The 20,576-nt window shown below is 42.4% G+C and overlaps 1 protein-coding gene across 1 annotated transcript; it reads right to left on the bottom strand.

Moving 5' to 3' along the window:
* Window positions 1-8,903: 8,903 nt before the first annotated feature.
* Window positions 8,904-14,250, bottom strand: inab (internexin neuronal intermediate filament protein, alpha b). Its single transcript, XM_030428307.1, has 3 exons — window positions 12,947-14,250; window positions 12,298-12,422; window positions 8,904-12,193 (listed from the first exon to the last, which is right to left on the bottom strand). The coding sequence occupies exons 1-3, from the start codon at window positions 13,991-13,993 to the stop codon at window positions 11,902-11,904; spliced, it is 1,464 nt and encodes a 487-aa protein (XP_030284167.1). The 5' UTR covers window positions 13,994-14,250; the 3' UTR covers window positions 8,904-11,901.
* Between the last annotated feature and the right edge of the window lie 6,326 nt (window positions 14,251-20,576).

The raw sequence follows: 20,576 nt of genomic DNA, 5'->3' as shown, positions 1-20,576 counted from the left end.
TTTTGCTTGATAAAATATTGGACATTAAGAGGGCGTTTTTTGGGGATATGATGTATATCAGATGCTATATCTGACAGGGGGGCTCAGGCTGGGCGCTGACTTAAACAGAGGTGGCATGACGTATATGTACACATCTATACGATAAATATATCACTTCTAATATCTTATTTTATTATCAGCATAACAGCGTCTTATTTTTGACATTACATTACATTAATTTCGATGAAGCTTTCACCCAAAAGCAACTTACCATTAGTGCATTTAATAGATGTAAATATGAAGAATAAGATAAATTTATATATATATATATCCCAGCAATTACACCACAACAGAGCAAGGCCAGACAAATATAATATAAAGCCTCCATATTTTCATCTTAAAAATTAAACAGTTACATAAAATACTAACTAAGGTTCCACCTCTCACTGGACAGGTAGCCAAAGATACTTTAGTAATAATATGGTGGCCTTTCAGATTTCAGGGATGAACGCTATTAGTCCATAAGGAAATTATTGTGCCAGACATTGCTAGAAAAATGTCAAGTACAATAGAAAAAAAACAGTAGCAAGACCCCGTAGTGTCACACACTTGGTCCTGTTGAGACAATAAAGAGCATTAATAATTGGTAAAATGTAAAAAATCCACATGATATAAAATGTTTAAAATATGAATACAAAAACCATCACAACATCAGAGGTAAGACAAGTTGTGTACAAGAGTAAACAAAAAAAATAGTACTGGCAATGACATTTGAGGTTAATTAGCAGCGATATTGAAAGGTAGTATTACTCCTGATATTGAACATAATGCTGGACATGATATTAAAGGCAGTATTGTAATAACTCTAGCAGGCTGTCGACCTGAACAGAGGTTAATTTGAAGGGGTCAATTTAATATTTTACTATGGGGGAATAGGAACAAGAAAGAAGAAGGCCACAGAGGAATCATGACGATAACCTCATCTTTGATGTAATCTTTCAACTCGTCCGGCTACAGCTGTCTTTAGAGCTGTGCCACAAGTAAAAAAGGAATTCTTAAGTTCGATCACTGAAACAGAATCGTCTCAAACCGATCACAGGCCTCACTCTTTTTAAAGCTTTGAGCTTCCGATCATTACTTATTCCATTTGACACATTGGTTACTGTTCTTACAGCTGCTTTACTCACGGATTGTAAGCCCCTGTGATACCTTTAAGAGAATTCTTTCCAACATTGGGTTGAGCTTAACTTTGTCGCATCTTTATACTTTCCATTTCCCTTTGTTCTCTCGCTGCCGAACCGCTGTGTCATACCGTGCAGACTGGATGTCGAACACAAAGTCCTGGATGGGCTCAGCTGTTGTATTATGGATTAGGCAGCGGCGGCACACACCTCTTAACCCCCAAAGGGCTGGAGGAACATTTTAGGGACTCGTTGGTACACTGTGATCTTTGGATACACCATTTGTGTAAAAACACTCAGATTGTTTATGCAGTTCTGTGTGGGGAATATACTCAAAACACAATCAGTGATAGCAGATGTGGAAATAACTGATAACAGTATAGATGTGAGAACACACAACCTGGAGATGACAGTGCTGATATAATATATATATCTGAAATTGGCTGGAGTTTTTTTTTTATGAGTCATTTGCCTTGTCATAGACCAATAAACCAGAATGTCATCATCCATCATGGATATCTTAATGTGAATGTGATTCTGGATTGATACCGTCAGCGGCTGCAGCACAAGGTTGCCTTGAGGACACATCCCTGTTGGTGGAACTTGTTTTGCTGCACTCTGCACCCTCCCAGGCCTCCTGCAAAATAACGAGTCCCATCTGAGTAGAGAAAAGCACTTTGAGTCAGTGACTGTATCTCTGCAGACAGACTGTAACTTTTACATTTAACTAACATAGGCTAGTGTCGGGGAAGTGGCATGTACAGTTTATCAATAATTATTGTGGGAGAAAAGCCAAATTTGTTTCTCAGTACTGCTGTTTCAAAGACTTGTGTTGCATCCTCTCACAAGATGCCGGAGGAAGCCGGTGAACACATTCTCATGTTCTCCCAAATATTCCCGAGTGGTTGAACATTTCTGAAAGGCATGTGCATTTTTTTTTTTTTTTTACCAGATTTATCTTCATGTTGACACTTTGTGCCTCCAGTGCAGCATCGCCAGCAGCCTGCAAAGCTTCAGCTCGGCTGCTTAAGATGCACGGATCAGTTTTTCTCTACTTCTCCAACCTTCCTCCTTCTCCAAATTTTTGATGCAGCCAGCTGAAACCTAAAAATACCCACCTTTTAACATTTCATCAGACAATTTCTGGTACAGTGTTTTTTTATGATATATGTCTGATCCAGGGAGGAAGTGATAAGTCATACTTTCACTGTAGGAAATAATGAGGTTTCAGCCCATGTAGTCTCGGTGTGGTTCCTTTTACATATGTTCTGCATGTTTTCTAATAATCAGCTAGTTGTAACGAAATTTAGAAAATATCAGCATAGATACAGGACAGTACTTTATCTGAAAAATGTTTGAAGATGTTTGAATGTTGTCTTTTTATAGTCTTTGCATTTATCTCATGGTAGTTACGGGGTACTTTTGTGTTTTGGGGCATAATCGTTGCTTAATGCTCTGAAAAGTTGCCTGTCCTTGAATAATGCAAAGGCTTCGTTCAGGTCCGCTCAAAACGCATCAATTGTGCAAAATGAGTATTTGTATTAATCAGTTTACAATCACATGTCAGTGATCTTTCATGATATAAATGTGAAATGTAAAACTGAATGTTGTTCAAGAGTCACATTTTGTTTAAACGATCCACAAACAAAGAACAGAAAAACATGGAGCTCATATTAATCAACCTTTGCGCCGCAAATCAAATACTGACACCTAGATCAAATCCTCCACAATATTAGAAATATGTAAAGAACAACAGCTGCTATGGCCCCTCCATTTTCTGATTAGTGAGATGGACTTTTGAGCTAATCTAATTCATCATAATCAGGTTAAATAGCCCCCAAAACCCCTTCAATCCAGCCTCACAGAAGCTCAGACTGAGGTTAAGAAAAGGGCTACGACCTTCCTCTTTGTTCCGGGAGAAACGTTTTCCTTCAGTCTGTCTGTCTGCATGTCTGGCTCTGCCGGCTCTGTCTCTGCTATTATTAGCACCAAGGAGAAAAAAAAAAAGAGAAAAAAAACTGTGATGGCTTGGTTAACAGGGACGCATCGTCACGCACAGGGCCTGCCTCAAAATGATTCAGCACTTTCTACCAGCCCAGGAACCAGACTGAAAATATAATTTAATACTACATAATCTCTTAAAATCATTCACGCCTCAAATGAGTTAAATCTGACAAATCTGCTCTCCCCCATGTCTGCTATGTGTTGTTACTTCATTTGCTGAAGGGGCTTCTGTATCCGTTTATAAGCCTCTCCTCAGACCTCTTAGTCTGCCTGTCTGGACGACAGCTCAGAGAGACTCCACTCTCTCCGAGTGGTGATTCCCCGAGGCTGCTGAAGCACAGCAGGATGCTAGCAACAGATTCCAAGGCAACAGCAGCAGCGAATAACAAATCATCACTTTGTTTACAGCCACAAAGAGTAAAATATCCATAACCACTAGCCACTGAGTCATATAGTATAAGGATCCATACTCATGATGGATGCATTGGAAAATTGTTTGTCTGTCTGTGTAATGAAAGGAATGGTCCGACATATTGGGAAATTAGTCTAAAATCAATATATTTATTTATTTAATTTGTGAGAATATATGTGAAGCCTAGCTTAGCATTGCACTGTCTCGGTCAAAGCAGAGGGAAACAGCAGCTAGCTGGTCCTCATTACACAATAAAGCTGTAGTGAAAAAGTGTCGAATAGAAAAGAAGAGAAAACTACCATCTCTTTGGGATTGGGATGTGATGATGGCGAGTTTGTTTGCTAGCAACTTAGATGTGTAAAAATACTATTTTGGGTTTGTTGGAAGTATTTTTTTTCTTCAGTTCTGGCAGAGGCTTATAGAGCTGAGTACCAAACTCTGTACTTATAAAGCGCTTTGTGACCCTGGTCTGTGAAAGGCGCTGTAAAGCTTACTTACTTACGTACTTTTAAGGGGACCGACCGAATGACATTGGTACTACCGAGTTAAATCCAATCCATGCTAAAGTTTGTTACCTGTGAGCACATTTTAAAAAATTACATGGCGAGAAAGAGAGAGCATGAGACATCACCCTGCGATAAGCATCTGTGGTGCAAAATACAAAGCTGAGGAGGGCAACATGTATAAACCTAACGCCTGATCAAACATGAAATACATCTAAAAGTTCAAGAAGGAACCGTTTGAAAGCCAACGCAGGTGACTTACGCCTGCCTGCATCCAGCACTGCCGAGGCAGGACAAGGCATTAACATCTTCATTCACATCTTCGTGTTATTAAGTAACTAGTTTGTAGAAGTTGTTGTCGTAGATAGATGGGCTTTTTTTCACTGTCTTGGTTGATTTTATCTTAGGATTTCAACAAGCGCTAGCCAATTCTGTTGAGTATGTTAACAGCAGTGTTGGGTGTAACTGTAATCACATTACTTTTTTCAGTAACAAGTAGTGTAAGGCATTACTGTTCTGAATGTAGTAATCACATCACAGTTCGCCAAGCTCGTTCCTTACGTTACATTGCTAGGAGCTGGGGGGGCTTAGGGGGGCGTCGATAATGGAACAGTGATTGGTTGGGTTTGGCATGAGGTATCTTTCACCATCACCGATTGGTTAGTCGCCACCCGCAAGGGGAGATGGGATAACAATGGCATTGTCAACAACACAAGCAAAACATGCTGCTGCATGTGACTTGCCTGAAGACTGCGTCAAGCCACTTTTGACGGTTGGAGATACAAACATTACTTTGAATTTGTTGAATGTAAGGAAAATAGCTTGACTGTAAGTTGCACACTTTGCCGTGTTGGAAACTTCTCTTCACCGCTGCTAACACTACCTCAAACTTAACGAAATAATGTAACTAATTACTTTCTTCAGGGAGTAATTATGTAATGTAAGGCATTACTATTTTTGAGAGTAATGTGTAATGTGTAATATATTACTTTTTTGAGTAACGAGCCCTGACACTGGTTAACAGTATGGTAGATAGGTGAACTGCATGCTGTCTACGTAGAGTGCTGGTACCAGTTTCAGGTGCCAGTACTGGTACACAAGACAAATGCACTTCCTCGTCCGCATATTCCTTTAAGGAAGGTGTGTTTTTCTCTTCACATTATTTCTGTGCAGTCTGTGTTTACTCACCCAGTACTATGCATGAACCAGCTATACAGTTAGCTGTTAGCTAGCTAGCAACACACCAGTGCTTACTGACTGTGTGGCAGCTCAGCCCTTGACTGAGCTCAACAGACGCTCAGGATATTTCTGTAATTTTCCCACAGACTTTCTGCCTTTTCTCTCCTCTCTGTACACTCATAAAGTCCATTCATAAAGCCCAGGGATAGGCATACATTTTCCACTCACGTTCAACTTCATCCACACTGGATGCTTCACCTGAGTCTTGCATCTCTCTACTGACTTTACGTGCATTCAGGCAGCATCCACAATGTACCTCTCCTTCTCCTCCTCTGTAAGTTCACACACACAAAGACCGCAGTTTAATATGTCTGCAGTGCCAAAACCTCAGTCCAGTGAAGCGTAATGGCTTTGATCTGCAGACGGTGACAAACAGGTGAAATTTACGGCCACCGTGGCCCCCCTCGCTCCTCCACCTGATTCTCATTTCCACCACCGTCACAGCCCCACACAAAAAATCATTACCAGACAGAACATAAAACATGTTTCTCCCTCAGCACAGTCTCCCCTTTATCCCAAAGGGGAAGACATGAAAAGGAAAAAGACCGCAGCAGTCAGTGAGGGGTGGGCATGTACAGATGATTTTTATTAATATTAATTTGGACCCCTCCTACTTAAACTGCAGATCAAAACATTTTTTAAATTTGAAATTTGACGGGGAGATCCCATAATGTCAAAATACGTCCACATCGTATCAGGCTGGATATATTCACCCTTTAGGCTTGGGGCTGAGGGGAAATAAAAACGGGAAAGCAGATATGAATACAACTAACCTAAATCACACAGCAGCCATTTTCCTATGACACAGTGCTCCTGGGGTGTGAAGCTTGAATGCTGGATAATGTTATGCTGCTGAGTTGAGGATTGTATAAACGTAAGGAATCCGACAAATTATTGTCATTTCATCGCTAACAGCTTCATTAACAGCTGAAAAGTTATTGAATAATGAAAATGTGAAGCTATAATTGGGCCACATTTTGAGGTAGAACAACATATTTGACAACCCAATAGCTAACGTTAGCATTTAGCCACTTCCTGGTAACATTACCGTCTGATCACATCCACTCTCAGAAGCTGATGGGACATTAAATACACTGTTTCACCCCGAAATATGGCCCCAGGTTTTCATTACCTATCATCTTTTCCGTTGCTGGCTTCCCACGCCGAGCATGATGTCAGCGGAAAATGGCCGCATGTTCAGTGAGATGTGAGAAATCAGAAGAGAAAAGGTGTTAAGTTTCTGTGAACTCGTAGGCTCAGTCTGTTCATGGCACTTTCTATTAGAGCTTAAAAAAACTAAGCTTTTACACAACACTGCAAGTATTTTAAGACAAGCATGTGTGCAATAATCACAGAGTGGCACACTTGAGAAATCAGCCGGCTGCTACATATGCTGATTGGGACTGAAAGCTAAACACCCACTGATAGCTTTCAGCAGCAATAAATTGGAAATGAATCCCAGAGTTTCCTATAGGAGGCAACATTTTTTATGCGTTGCAGCAGTCAGTACACATTTTCACATGGTTTAATAGTCTCGTAATATTCTCATGTGTTTTTTATGGTCATGGAGAAGGGGCACAGTGGCTGAGGTGAAACTCAGAATAGAAAGTTTAAGCACTCTTCAAGTTTGTGGCAAATGGAGGGAGGGCTGTTTCATAACAGGGCTTTTTACAGTGGTGTATCACTGGACGGCTCTCGCCACACCTTCTACTCAGCAGCATTGCAGGGGTATAAATCTTTGAAGAACTGCAACCTACGTCACAGACGTGCACGCCCGTTCGCTGAGGTTGTCCCACCCGGTTGGTGGGCGAGGAGAGACGGGGCTTATCAGAGACAATCTACAAGGCCCAAGGTCTCGAGGTCTAGGTGTGTGTAAGTGTGTGTGTGTGTAAGTGTGTGGGGCAGTGGACAAAGATCAACGTACAGTACAGCAGCAGGTAATCCATCATATCTCTGCCATGCACATCTGCACTGTGATCCTGAGAAGAAACAGATATCTCCGAGGAAGAGGTCAAGGTGACATTGCTCTGCGGCCTGTGTCGGTCAAAAGCAATATTTACTTGCTGATGCTGACAGAATATTTATGTTACAATTTCTCACACTGTGAATTGGATTTTCTCCAGCAACAGAATGTTTCCTGCATTTGCTGCATCGTTTCAAGTGTGTAACAGAAATCAAACTCACTCAGAAATGTAGTAAACCAAAGTTAATGTAGTTACGATGGATGCTTTGTGCTCATATACTGCTTTATTATTTAGAATCTAAAAAATGTGTAAATATTCTCTCATCCATCCGCTTACATATCACAGTGACTCCTCGCCAGTCAGTGGTAGAGGAAGGACTCAGTGAAGCAGCATTATACACTATGGAAATACTCAGTTACAAGTTCGAGTACCAACAGTAAAAGTATTGATTTAGCAGAATGACCGATTTCAGAATAATGTAGATAATATGTATGGTAGAGAACATATAAGGATGTGAGAGGAGGGGAGATTCCCCTTCACCTAAGGTGTGGTGGGTTGTTAGTATTAGAACAGGTCAGACAGTCATATCAGAGGCAATTCTCTTGGCCTGCTGTGTTTGCAGGAGGGTAGATCGGAGGACATTTACATTCCAATGAAATATCAAATGGTCACTGCCCTGAGAGAGGCAATGATTAATGAGTGTCGTGAAAGTATGCAACCACTGTTCTGTTGTATTTAAGTCGAAAAAACATTTGGAAGACTGCAGAGAACACTGCGGGTCTTCTCTCCATGCTGCATCTATCAAAGAGATCGGATTCATCACACTGAGCCTGAAATTATTCAGAGGATTAGCAACTCTCTACCTCGACAAGGGGACTTTCCCTCAAGCATATCAGCTAACTGCAGCTAACTGTAGCTGCCATGAGCCAGTTAGCCCAAATGAACAAACTCTTTGTTTTCATGACTGAATAAACAAACTGTCCTTAAAGGACAACACAGTTTCATACCGTTTTACTTTGTTTATGTGTGGTGGACCCTGCCACCTTTCTAGTTTCAAACAGTATTCTGGGACCATATTATTCTCTGAGAGCAGCTTGTTTTTCAGTTATGGAAAAAAAATTAATATTTCTGAGTGTGTAATATTACCTCGTTACTATAAATATTACAATTCTGAGTTTGAATTTCTTCTCCAGAACTATATTGTGCCCCTTTGAGTCTTATCTAATCTCCTGTTAACCTGTAATAATAAATACAGTATGTTTATTTGTTGATTGTATTTTGTATCATAAATCTGAATCTGCAAAGTAAATGATATCTATAGATATTAAGTAAATGTAGAAGTGCACATTATTTTTCCTCTGAAAAGTACTGCAGCGTAAGAAAGAAAGTACATGCTTTAAAATCTGTATTTAAGTGCAGCATCGACTAAATCCACTACATTAATTTTCAATTTTCTGTCATTATTCTTCAGTTATCACCCATCAAACAAGTGCAGTAAAGGTCCTGGTGAGTTCTCATAACACCGTCAATATGATGCTAATGGGATAATGTGTGTTTTGATCGGTTACACAGATCATGTACCAGTGTGTGTGCATTCACATGAACACAATGAAGTCTTGCGCCTCTGTAATGTCAAGTCTTTATTGATATGGTGTCATACAGCAATACATGAGTAGTAATAAGAGTAAAGAGAATAGCATGTCAACTACATTCAATCCCTATGCTTCTGTAGTCATGGTAGCTCTAATAAACACGAACAAAGAGAGAATAATGATTAAACACCCCACTGAACAGAATCAGACACATCACACACATGGCCAGAATAAAAGCTGCTGGTGTTTTAAGGCATTTCACATCCTACAGTATTTGTCCTATGGCTAAATCTTGATTGTTGGTTTGGTTTTTTTTTGATTGGTGATGTACTGTATTTGCAGAAAATACTTGATGCTCTTTTTCATGAAGTGGCGTTCAAAAAAGTTTGGCAGTGCTGTAGAAGTAGAAGTAGTGACATTTTGTCCTCAGACACCAATGAAAACTCTTTTGGTTTACAGTGTAAAGATAAAGGCTTGACATTTGCACCCACCAACCATTCATCCATTGTTATAGCTGTATACTATAAATGCTGCTTATATTTACCGTACATCTGAGATTTCTCCCTGCCTGCTTCACACCTGAATCCATTTATCCATAAAACAAATTGCCTGACATTCCAGATTTCGCTGCCCCTCAAATAATTCCAGATATGATAGGCCACTGTGTAGAGATACAAACACACTCACTACAGTACTGAGATACGTATCACGAGCCTCAAGCTAAACAACCGGAACCCAATCCAGAACAGTCTGCCCGTACAATCAATAGGTTTTTTTTTGTTTTCTTTGTGAGTGCAGTTTGTCAGGGCGTGCAAACGCCATGAGCAGCAGCAGCAGCAGCAGAACAAGATAGCTGTGTCAAAGTTGGCAGTGCACAAGCAGAAAAACACGCTCATACAGAAGGATTTCTAGTGGTGAGGTTGTACTACAACAGACATTTTATCCAGTCATGGCCACAGTTATAAAGACAAAGGTCAAGTTGTTTCAAACACATGGTGGTCTGGCAGCCTCTGCCTGAATCTGTGATGAATGTTGATGGCATTGTATTTTCTTCTGGCTGAGTATCATGGTACGGATTCTGGGGCTTCGAAAGCATCGTCGATGGCACATGGGGAATGGCGTTACATGGGTGGACCATACAGAGTCTTTTCTGCTAAAGCGTAATTTACAATTCCGGAGAAAAATCCCCCCCTCTTTCTCATCATTTTGCCTCCTTTCAAGCATCTTTGCTTCCCTTTTGCCTGCATCTTTCCTTGCACATTGTGAAAACTGCTCATTATTACCAGTTTTGGTAGCTTTGACAATCCTATATAAGCGCCTTAAAGAGGATCTCGCCATATCATCCTCATAGCATCAGCAGCAGAGAAGCCTACCTAAGTTACATCCTACAGAAAGAGCTATAACAAGTAGTCTCCAGATCAAGCCTACAGGCTAACAAGCACATGTCTATTACACTTATTAACGAGCATTGTGCGTGATGATGCTCAGCATGGCGTTTTAACTCCAAAGAATGAGACGGTGCCGAATGATGGGTTGATGGATTCCATGCATGACATCTACATACACCATGCAAATTATCCTCGATTAATACATTTGTTTTCTTGTTGGCTTCAGGTCTCGTTCTTATAGCTACAACAATCCACTTTTGAGAGTGACACTTCGCCTTTGAGTTAAAAAAGGTAACGTACTGCTGTCATGCAGAGCTGATTGGGGCACTGAAGCACCATCGGCTGTGATCAAAACGATTGTGCGAGAGGAGATTTAAGCAGACGTTTTGCTCACAAACTCCATTTTTAGTAAAGAGGCTTAAAATAATGGCTCAGCAAGACACTATCACATATTATTACTTATTTTTGACTGGTTTCCTGTAACTGTAGACTGTGTGCTTCTTTATTTAACTGTCCTTATTAGATCAAGAATAATTTTATTTGTATCGCATAAGTGGATGCAGAAAGAGTAACCGACACCAGCTGATGTGTTTGAGTCTTTAGATCGTTAAATGTAACACTTCGTACACACACACACGCGCGGCTTCCATTGGAATGTGTTGAGAGTATCTCACAGCTTGTGGTAGTGGTGAATGACCAGAGTTATTATTATCTACTGTGGTGTTCCTGTATCACATATCGATGCAACATTAGTCCCGTGTGTGAACGACCAGTGGAACCTCTGTTAGAGATGCTACCTAAGTGCTTGTTGTCGTCTGATGCTGACTGGGTGAAAGAGAGAGAACAGATGTACCGTGGTTTGTATAGAGTGATGGTAACAGGAGAGTTATAATGGATTTCCCTTGGGGGACACATGTGGGGGACAAAGGGGGACGAGGAAGATTGAACCCACGTAAAACAAACAGCCAGACCCTGCACTCTGAACACCTGAGGACAGCCAACACAGAGATAGAAGCCACGGCATTCCTACTTTACTTAAAAGCTGCAATATGTCCGATTAGGCCACAAATAGGGGGCAGTATACCACCAAAGTAGCTACTAACCGCAGCCAGCTAGCACTCAGCTCAGTTAACCGAGCAGCTAGCGGTCAAATTAATTGACCCCGGCCAGACTGGCAGCTCAGAGCATTGGGGGAGTGTTGGTGCTGTTAACTATAATAATAATTTTATTATTAATATCATTTTTGGATGTTTGAATCAAAAACTCGTTCATATTGGCCCTTTTAAGGGGCTGAGCGCGGAGCAGCCCATGCCCAGTTTGGAAGCTCAGAGGAGCGGGGGAGTGATGGTTTTGTTTACTATCTGTGACTGTGACCAACTTCGACAGATGCAACACAGTACAAAGTTGTCTTTGACATGATGTCCGCAATGTTATTTCCCAATTTTCGAATCTTATAGACTACTATTCTTACATATTACCCCGTTAAAGATAAGAAGGCAAAAGCAGACCTATCTTTTCAGAACAAGTGTTTAAGTGTCAAGGCTCAGGGTTTGTTTTAGGATGGGAAATGAAGAAAGGATTTGGGTTTGAGGGATCAGAGGGAAGCTTCAGGGGTCAGAAACCTGCTTACAGTGGGCTCTTAGTTTTTCTGATTGGTGGGAATATCGCTGCCGTCTTGCTGCTTCTCCATCTTCTTGGTGGTGACCACCGTCTCCTCGTAAACTTCACGCTGGGTCACCTTGGCTCCGGACTTGCTCTGCTGCTGCTGCTGCTGCTGGTCCTCATCCTTGCCCTCCTTCTTGGAGCCCCTGCTGGAGCTGGTGTACATGCGGGACTGGTAGTTGTAGCCTTGCCCGGCGCCTGCGCCCATGGTGGAGCCGGGATAGGCGATTCCTGTCCCAATGCGGGTCTCCTCGCCTTCAAGGAGTTTTCTGCAGAGAGGAGGATGGAGGCAAGGGGTTAGAGAGGGTGAGGGTGAAATCTGTTTTTAGGCTATTCTTTTTCCCCTTGAGTTGCTTTTGTGAGAGAGGCCAACCTGTAAGCTGCGATTTCAATATCCAGTGCCATCTTGACGTTCAGCAGATCCTGGTACTCCCTCAGGTGACGAGCCATCTCGTTCTTAGTGGTCCTCAGCTCATTCTCCAGCTCCACCATGCTGTCCTAAAGAACACATAACAAGAAAACAACTCAAAAAAAGTCGACCGGGGTTTAATATTTTAAACACAGTAAATTAGGAGTAACAATCTGTGGCCATGTTGCTGGCAGAAGATTAATGTTGGTGCCCAAACAAAGACCTGTCCGTCCTTTTGTTAGCCCGCAGATTAAGGTCATTTATGAGCAGCATGTGTTGTAATTTTTGTCCCGAAAACATATTCTCAGTTGTCGCCTCCACAGCAGCACTTGTGAGGAATCACTCATTCAGAGCTCATGTACGCGCAGTGGGCGTTGTCAGACGCAGCTGTGAGCGCGCTGTCCCGGGGGAGACGGCTTCAGCACCACGGACAGAGCCCGACGCACAGCAGCTGCTCCCGATAGTAATATTGCTCTGACATTCACTCCTCGGACAATAAAAACACTATACAGCGGATTCATTTCAGTGTACATAAACCCGAGTGACACAATGAGCTTCTGTTCCCCCGTCACCTCCCTGATAAGCGCCTAACTAGTCATTAAAACGTGATTACCTGGTAGTTTCCGATCTCCACGTGGTGCCTGTCCTCCATCTCCCGGAGCTGCTTTTCCAGAGACTCGTTAGTTCCCCTCAGACTCTCGATCTCGATGGTCTTGGACTGCAGCTGCCTCCTGAACTCGTTCATCTCCTCCCTGCTGGCGCGGATGGCCTCGTTGCTCCGGGTGGCCTGCTCGGACAAGTCGGCGAACTTGGTCTTGTACCACTCCTCGGCCGACTGCAGGTTCTTGGACGCCATGGACTCGTACTGGCCTCGAATCTCCTTGAGGGCGGAGGTGAGGTCCGGCTTGGACACCTCCATCTCCACGGACACCTGGGCAGCCTGGATCATGTCCATCAGCTCGGCCACCTCCTCCTCGTGCACCTTCCTGAGGAAGCTGATCTCGTCCAGCAGAGATTCCACCTTCTTCTCCAGGTCCAGGCGCACCATGGTGGCATCATCCACATCCTTCTTGAACACCTTGAGGGTGACCTCCGCCTCCTCCCGGGCACGGAACTCCTCTTCGTATTTGCCCCGGAGCTTCTGCAGTTCGTCTTCAATACTATCCCTCTCCAGAAAGAGCTGGGACTTCTCTCCGTTCACCTCCTCGAGCTGGGAGCGCAGTTCGCGGATCTCTTGCTGGTAAAGCTCGGCCAGGCGGGACGGCTCGTTGTGCCGCTGACGCAGCGCGGTCAACTCCGTCTCCAGCACTTTGTTGTGCTGCTCCAAGTTGCGCACTTTCTCGATGAACATCGCAAAGCGGTCATTGAGACCCTGCATTTGCTCCTTCTCGTTGGTGCGGACGATTTTGAACTCATTGTTGAGGACGCTGCTCTGTGTCAGGTCGAAGGTCTCCAGCGGCATGGACGAGAAGGAGCGGCCGGACTTTCTGCTGTACGAGGGCACGGATGAGACGTTGCTCCGGGACAGAGAGGAGGACCGGTACCCTCCCCGGGAGGTCACGCTCCCCGCAGACCGCGAGGGAGAGGACGCATAACGGGGAGAGTCCCCGAAAATCTTCCTGTAGGAGGAGGAGGAGAAGACTTCAGATCCGTAGCTCATCTTGGCTTGAATGGAGACAGAGCAGAGCAGTGGGCGCGTCTCCTTTATATAGAGGGGGCGACCCAATCACTAATTAATGCCCGGCGGCAACATCAGGACTCGTTCGTTCCGCATGCGTCAGGTTGCACAGTGGACACGAGAATGCAGCGCTGAATATTTTTGCTGCAGATGTTTTTTTGTTTGCTCACTATTAGTCTGCAAAAATCCTGACACCAGTCCAGATGTGCGCAGCTGACAGGGCTCTTTGTGTGGAGCAGGTGGAGCTGTCCTTTTTGGCGCAGTGCTGATGCGTCAGTGTTTCACAGCTTGTTGCACATTTGAAAAAAAAAAAAAAAAAGACGAAGAAGAAAAAGAATATTGACATGTTTTTCCAGACGCAAATCTTTAGTTTTCTATTTTAGGTGACCTCCAGACTACTTTTAGTGTTTCTGTGTCTGTGAATGAAATATTGCCTCCACCCTAAATTCAGATTCACATCAAGAGCAGGACAGGATGATGATGGCACACTTTACTTTTTAAAACTTTTTTCTATCGTACATAGTTGCAACCGGCAGCTGACAAGTGAAAACCAACAGTACTGCTGGCAGTAGCAGTAACAACCATGAACATCGTGTCATGTAAGACATTTACTGTACTTCCTCCAGTGTCCAACAACGTTTTATACAAATGATCATGGGTCACAATTATTAAAATGATGTGATTTTGGAAGGATGAACGGTGGTTTTGATAACTCTTCGTCTCAAAAATCAGAAGTGAGAATGGGGCTGAAATGGGTGAATGGAGACGTGCTGCAAAGGGAGAGGCTCCATGTTCCCCTTTTTACGTTGGGATGTGTGCGCCTGCTGTCCAACATCAACAAAGAACTCCTCCTTCACACAGCTGTAAGCCACAAACTGCATCTTCCGTCCTACAGTGTGACCACAAAGCTGCTCTTTAATAGCTGAATCTCCAAGAAACAAACAGTCTGAGATCTTAATAAATGTTTGAAGTCACTCAGAAATGATCTGTTAAAGGTGGAATATGGAATATGGAATATGAGCTGAATGCCGCCATCTAGTGTCTCAAGATCGTAGTCGCGACAACAAAAAGGTAATTCCAGCGGTCGGGTTGCCAGGTTTGGACAGGGCAGGAGGATTGAGCCGCCTCCGTTTCCTCCGTTTACTGGGTGTGGAGGTCGATGGGTCACGATCAGTATTCTCATATCTAGGATCAACGTGATATAATGAAAATAAGTATAGCAGAGGAGTTTGACCAACAGGTAACGTTAGCTAAGTTAGCAAGCGAGTTAGCTTACCGATCCAGGAGAAAGTTCGCCATTTCCGTGTGTGTTTTGATGCCGTGGAAATCCTTTACCTGAGTCCATCGAGCGTATGCTTCACCGATATTTACTCTGGTTTTTGCTCTTCTCCGGTCCCTCAGCTGCTGGGACAGATAAGGCACCGTTCGCTGGGGCTCTGAAGAGCTTGCAGACTCCGCCATTTTACCCAGTGTCAGCCTAGCTTTGCCGAGCATTGCCGAGGTTGCGAAATTGGCAACCCGCAATGCCTATTTGGCTGGTACGATGTAAACAGGAAGTCATTGTCGAACCCATCAAAATTTCTTAAATTATTTATTTCAGACTAAATAGAATTTTTCAAGGAAACGCATTACTTTTATTCTGCACCCCTCTAAACGCCCCGTGGATGTATTATTTTTGAAAAAATATAGCTTTTAATAAGCATATTACATATTCAACCTTTAAGTGTTTGTGGTTGTTTGCTGTGTATTTGATTTTGTTCAACATCCCTTGAAGGCAGCCTCCCACTGACAGGCCTGTGCTGCCCTCTGTTGTCAAACTGTGGCACACTGCAAGCAGTCATGAATATCTCAAATAAACAGTACTGGAGCTGCTTGGTACTAAGGTTTACACACACTGTGGTAGTGAATACATCGTTTTGGTTACTGGATGCTCTGGTGCACTGATGGTGGATGAGCTGGTGAGCTGACACACAGGCACTGATTTTCCCAAAAAGGAAGCCAGAAATCAGGACAAATCATCAGTATGCAGTATCAACAGTCCAGATTAACACAGGTATCAAGCCTGATTTTTCTTTCTTTGGGAATAAGAAGGGGGCATTGCTGACCAGTGGCGTGCACAGACTTTTTGAAGGGCAGGGGGGGAAAGAAGGGCACTTTAGCGCACATTTTGGCTCCCAAGAGGGCACTTTAGCGCGTGTTTTGGCTCCCAAGAGGGCACTTTAGCACACATTTTGGTTCCCAGGAGGGCACTCTAGTGCGCGTTTTTCAACAATTGGGCCACGAAGGGGGGCGACTGCCCCCCCCCCCCCCTTGTGCACATCTCTGTAGCTGTCACTTTTTACCTGTGAGCTGCAAGCTGGAAGACAGAATATTTCAGCCACTCAGAGTGCCCTGGACGTGCCTGTCTTTTATCATATCTATGCTGATATCAAATAATAAAGTAAGCTCTGTGATACGTGTGGATATAATGACACCTTGTAGGACAGTTGATCAGCTCGTGACAGTGTGGACAAGAGGTATAATGACAATGTCAATACAAAAGGTTTAATATGAAGATTTGCGTGCATTGTGATTTTGTGCTGTGGAGAAGAGCTCCTCTGATCTTGGGTGGGTCAAACATTACCTGAGCCGGAGGATCTGTTTTTTTTGGTGTGTCCTTGAATTCATCAGTGTTGACCGGATCCGATCTTAAAGTGAAACTCTTGCCAAAAAGCAACCAAGGCTTTATTTGTGATTGAATATGAGTCAAACCTTCGTGTAAAAGCATAATTACGACAGAAGAGGCACTTTTAAGATTTACCGTAGTTTCGTTTTTGGGCAAGCTAATTTTCAATGCGGGGCAGGGGCACTCGTATGATAGCATCAAAATTGCTATTTTTAAAACACTAAAAAGGCTCGACACAACATGAAACTTTGCTCGTAGTATCACCAGGGTCTCTACACATGAACACGAGCATTGAGAACATTGTTTGTGTACACAGAGTTTACTTAAAAAAGAAGGTATTTGGACAACTCACATTAGCAGTAGCATCTCCAGCGCACCGCCATCATGGCAGACAAAAGTGTCGATCCCTGAGTGCGACCTAACAGGCAGGAGAGTAATGGTGGACCGCTCCTCAAGCCTTCCTGTTAGGTCGCAGGTTTGACTCATGTACAATCACAAATAAAGCCTCGGTTGCTTTTTGGCGAGAGTTTCACTTTAAGGTAAATGGATGGAAGTACATTTTGTCCTGTTACTGTAACTGTCCACCCAGTGGCATTGGCAGTGGCACCACAGTGGCAACCTGTGGCATGTCCCATCTCCTTGCACCCGCTTGGCAGTTCAGAAATGCATATATATATATATATATATATATATATATATATATATATATATATATATATATATATATTAGGGGTGTCAACGTCTACACGTGTAAACGGATACACGGATAACAAATCATAACCGTTTAGAAAAATCAATAACCGTTTACACGTCTTTTTTTTCCTCCTCCTCCTCGTTCATTTCTCATCAATATATATAGTATTCAGGGTTTCCCCTACATGTAATTGACTGTGGCGCACCGCCAGGGCAAAATAAAAGCCGCCACACCTTAAAAATTCAAGCATAAATAAATCTAGTGGAAATATTTTACCGTCGTCTTCCACCGCAGTCTTTGACGTTAACTAGCATGTTGGATATTTAGCTTGATAATTGGTTAGAGGATTAAAATGGTCACTTAGACCAGAGTCCTGCACGGGTCACCGCAGCCGACCCGTTATCCGACAGTAGCACAGATTACATTCCGTACCAGAGCCGACCCGCTATAAATTGATACCGACGGCCGAAGGAAAATTGGACGGACGCAATTTTTAAAAGTGAAAGTAAGATAATGTTGCCTGAAAGCTTCAGATAATAACATTAACTAACTATACAATTAAATGTTCCCACTAGCGCAGTTATCCGCATACATAATAGATGAATGGGGCACAATGTTACGTTGATATATAAAAAAAAAAAAAAAAACCCGCAGCCACAGCCAGTGTCGCGTCACGTCACTTCAAGTTGACTGTGGGACACGATGGCGGCGGTCAACAAGCGGAGCACTGTGTGTTTTTTGAACAAACTGCCAGTGGAAATCAAGTTGAGTGTAGGCTATGTCAGGCAAAGTTGGCTTACAACAACAGCACGGGATCCATGCTAAACCCACCTGTGATGGAAACACCCGAACAAGTTGGAGGGAGAGACTGCTGCTGGCATCGGTGCTACCACAATTGCGATAGAAAGAGATCATAAATCTCCGACGTGTAACCGTGTACACGTCGGTTAGAAGCCCCGTTTACACGTGTAGAACAAATTGTAAACGTTGACACCCCTATATATATATATATATATATATATATATATATATATATATATATATAATACATATATTTAATATATAATATATACATACATAAATATTCAATATTAAATATAAGAATAACAAAAGTACAATATGTACAATAATTTACATTGACATTTATGCTATGGAACAGATATTAATATATATTTAGATAATATCAAGAAGTGCAAAACAAAGAGAAATTGTACAAAACTTTGTACATTAAAATGTGTAAACAAGTACAGATGCCATGGACATGCCACAGGTTGCCACTGCGGTGCCACTACCTGCCAATGCCACTGGGAGGATCTCGGTGCTGTTGGCTTTCCTTGAAATTTGGGGAATTTTTCAAAAAGCTTAATTTTTGTAAATGTGCAGTTAATAAGGTTGTGGTCCGACACGTAGTTTTGCGTTTGTACTGCAGCAGAGTGTATCTGAAATGAAACACACTCACATCCCACTGAGAATGATGCTGCCATGAGTGAAAAAGTCACTTTAACCTCCAATTAATTGTTTCATTTCGGATGCACACCAAACAATGTGCCAGTGTGGAAAGACTGATGTACTGCACTTACTGTCACTGTTTGACATCCACGGTGGAAAGTGACAATTTACTCAAATACTGCAGCCTACATAGGTACAATTTTGAAGTACTTCTCTGGAGTATTTCCATTTGATACTTATCTATTCGTCCACTACATTTCACAAAGTGATACTGTTCCCTTACACCTCTACTTAATAGCTAGAATTACCTGCCCCCTTTTAGATTAAGAATTTACATAAAGCACAGTGATATACTTTTATATCATATTTATGTACTTTAAATAGCAAAAGTTAAAACTAAACCTCTTAATAAAACTGCCTCTTGTCATGTTTCAGATGTCACATGCTTCCAATTAAATCATTTTCTGAGGCCCAAAGAGGAAAAACAAGACACGCTTTCTTCTTTTTCTGTTCCATTATCTCGCGACCTGTCTGATTTATCTGGTGAGCCTTTCGAGAGGCCTGACCTTTAAACTGGGAACTATTAAAAAAAAACACCCATCTGTCTTGAAAGTTGTTAAACTAGCTCCAACTCAGTCAGCTACAACACTGAAATGCAGCTCACATATTTTTGCATCTGTATTAGGTATCTTATTACGTCACATATGATAATATGAAAGTTAAAGGGGCATTTTTTTCTGCTAAATGAATACTTTTACTTTTGATACTTTTAAGTATATTTTGCTGATGTCTTAAAGGAACAGTTCACCCAAAACTCAAAATTCAGTCTTTATGTTCTGCACCACCATGATGATGGAAAGTCTGGTGAGGTTTTGTCGTCCACAAAAAATTCTGGACTTTCACAGCAAAACAGCAGTACTCCTTTATACAACTGAAGTAGATGAGGACTTGTAGAAACAGCTAAAAACATATATATATATATATATATATATATATATATATATATATATATATATATATAAAAAACATACAGGTCGTCTAGTGTAATCCAAGACTCTGAAAGCCCAAAGATCCCTTGAAAAAACATCAGTTCCACCTCTATTAAAACTGAAATCCTCACATTAGCTGCTAAGCTTAAAGTGTTAGTGCCCACCCTTTCTGAAGAGGGTGCACTGAAGGTGTAAATAATGACTCTTCAAATCAATTCCGGGGATTCCAGAGACTTGGATTACGCTTAACCAGTCCCATACTTCGGCTGTTTTGCTGTGAATCTCCATAAATTCTATCAATCGCCCTTTCCACCCACATGGAGGTGAATAGATAATGAGTGAGTTTTTGAACTGCTCCTTTGAGTGGGATTTTAGATTGCACGACTTTCACAGTACTGGAGCAGCGTATATTTACACTGCTGTATGTAGAATATTCTTTTGCAGAGTACAAGTCCTGTCAGATGTATCTGCAACTGAACAGCTGTGAATGCACGTCAGTGATCAGCAGACTTTTTTTTTGTTTGTGCTCTTAGCATGTTTGTTGTTTTCGTAAAGCTGAATAAATGTCAGCATTGTAAGAGCCTTTCAGCCTGTGTTGATCACTGGAGTGCTCTCTCCGCTGCTGCACGTCCATACAGAGCAAATGAAATCCTTACAGCAAGACAAATTGATGCAATCCCCTGAAGTGTGAAGTGTATCTTGATGCAGTCGGCTGATGACAGATGCAAGACTGTAGGGTCACGTGTCTGTGCCACGACAACATCTAGT

The sequence above is a fragment of the Sparus aurata genome, chromosome 1 (assembly GCF_900880675.1).
Source record: "Sparus aurata chromosome 1, fSpaAur1.1, whole genome shotgun sequence".
Classification (NCBI taxonomy): Eukaryota; Metazoa; Chordata; class Actinopteri; order Spariformes; family Sparidae; genus Sparus; species Sparus aurata.
The sequence above is the reverse complement of the archived record's forward strand: the minus strand, read 5'-3'. Positions and strand labels throughout refer to the sequence as shown.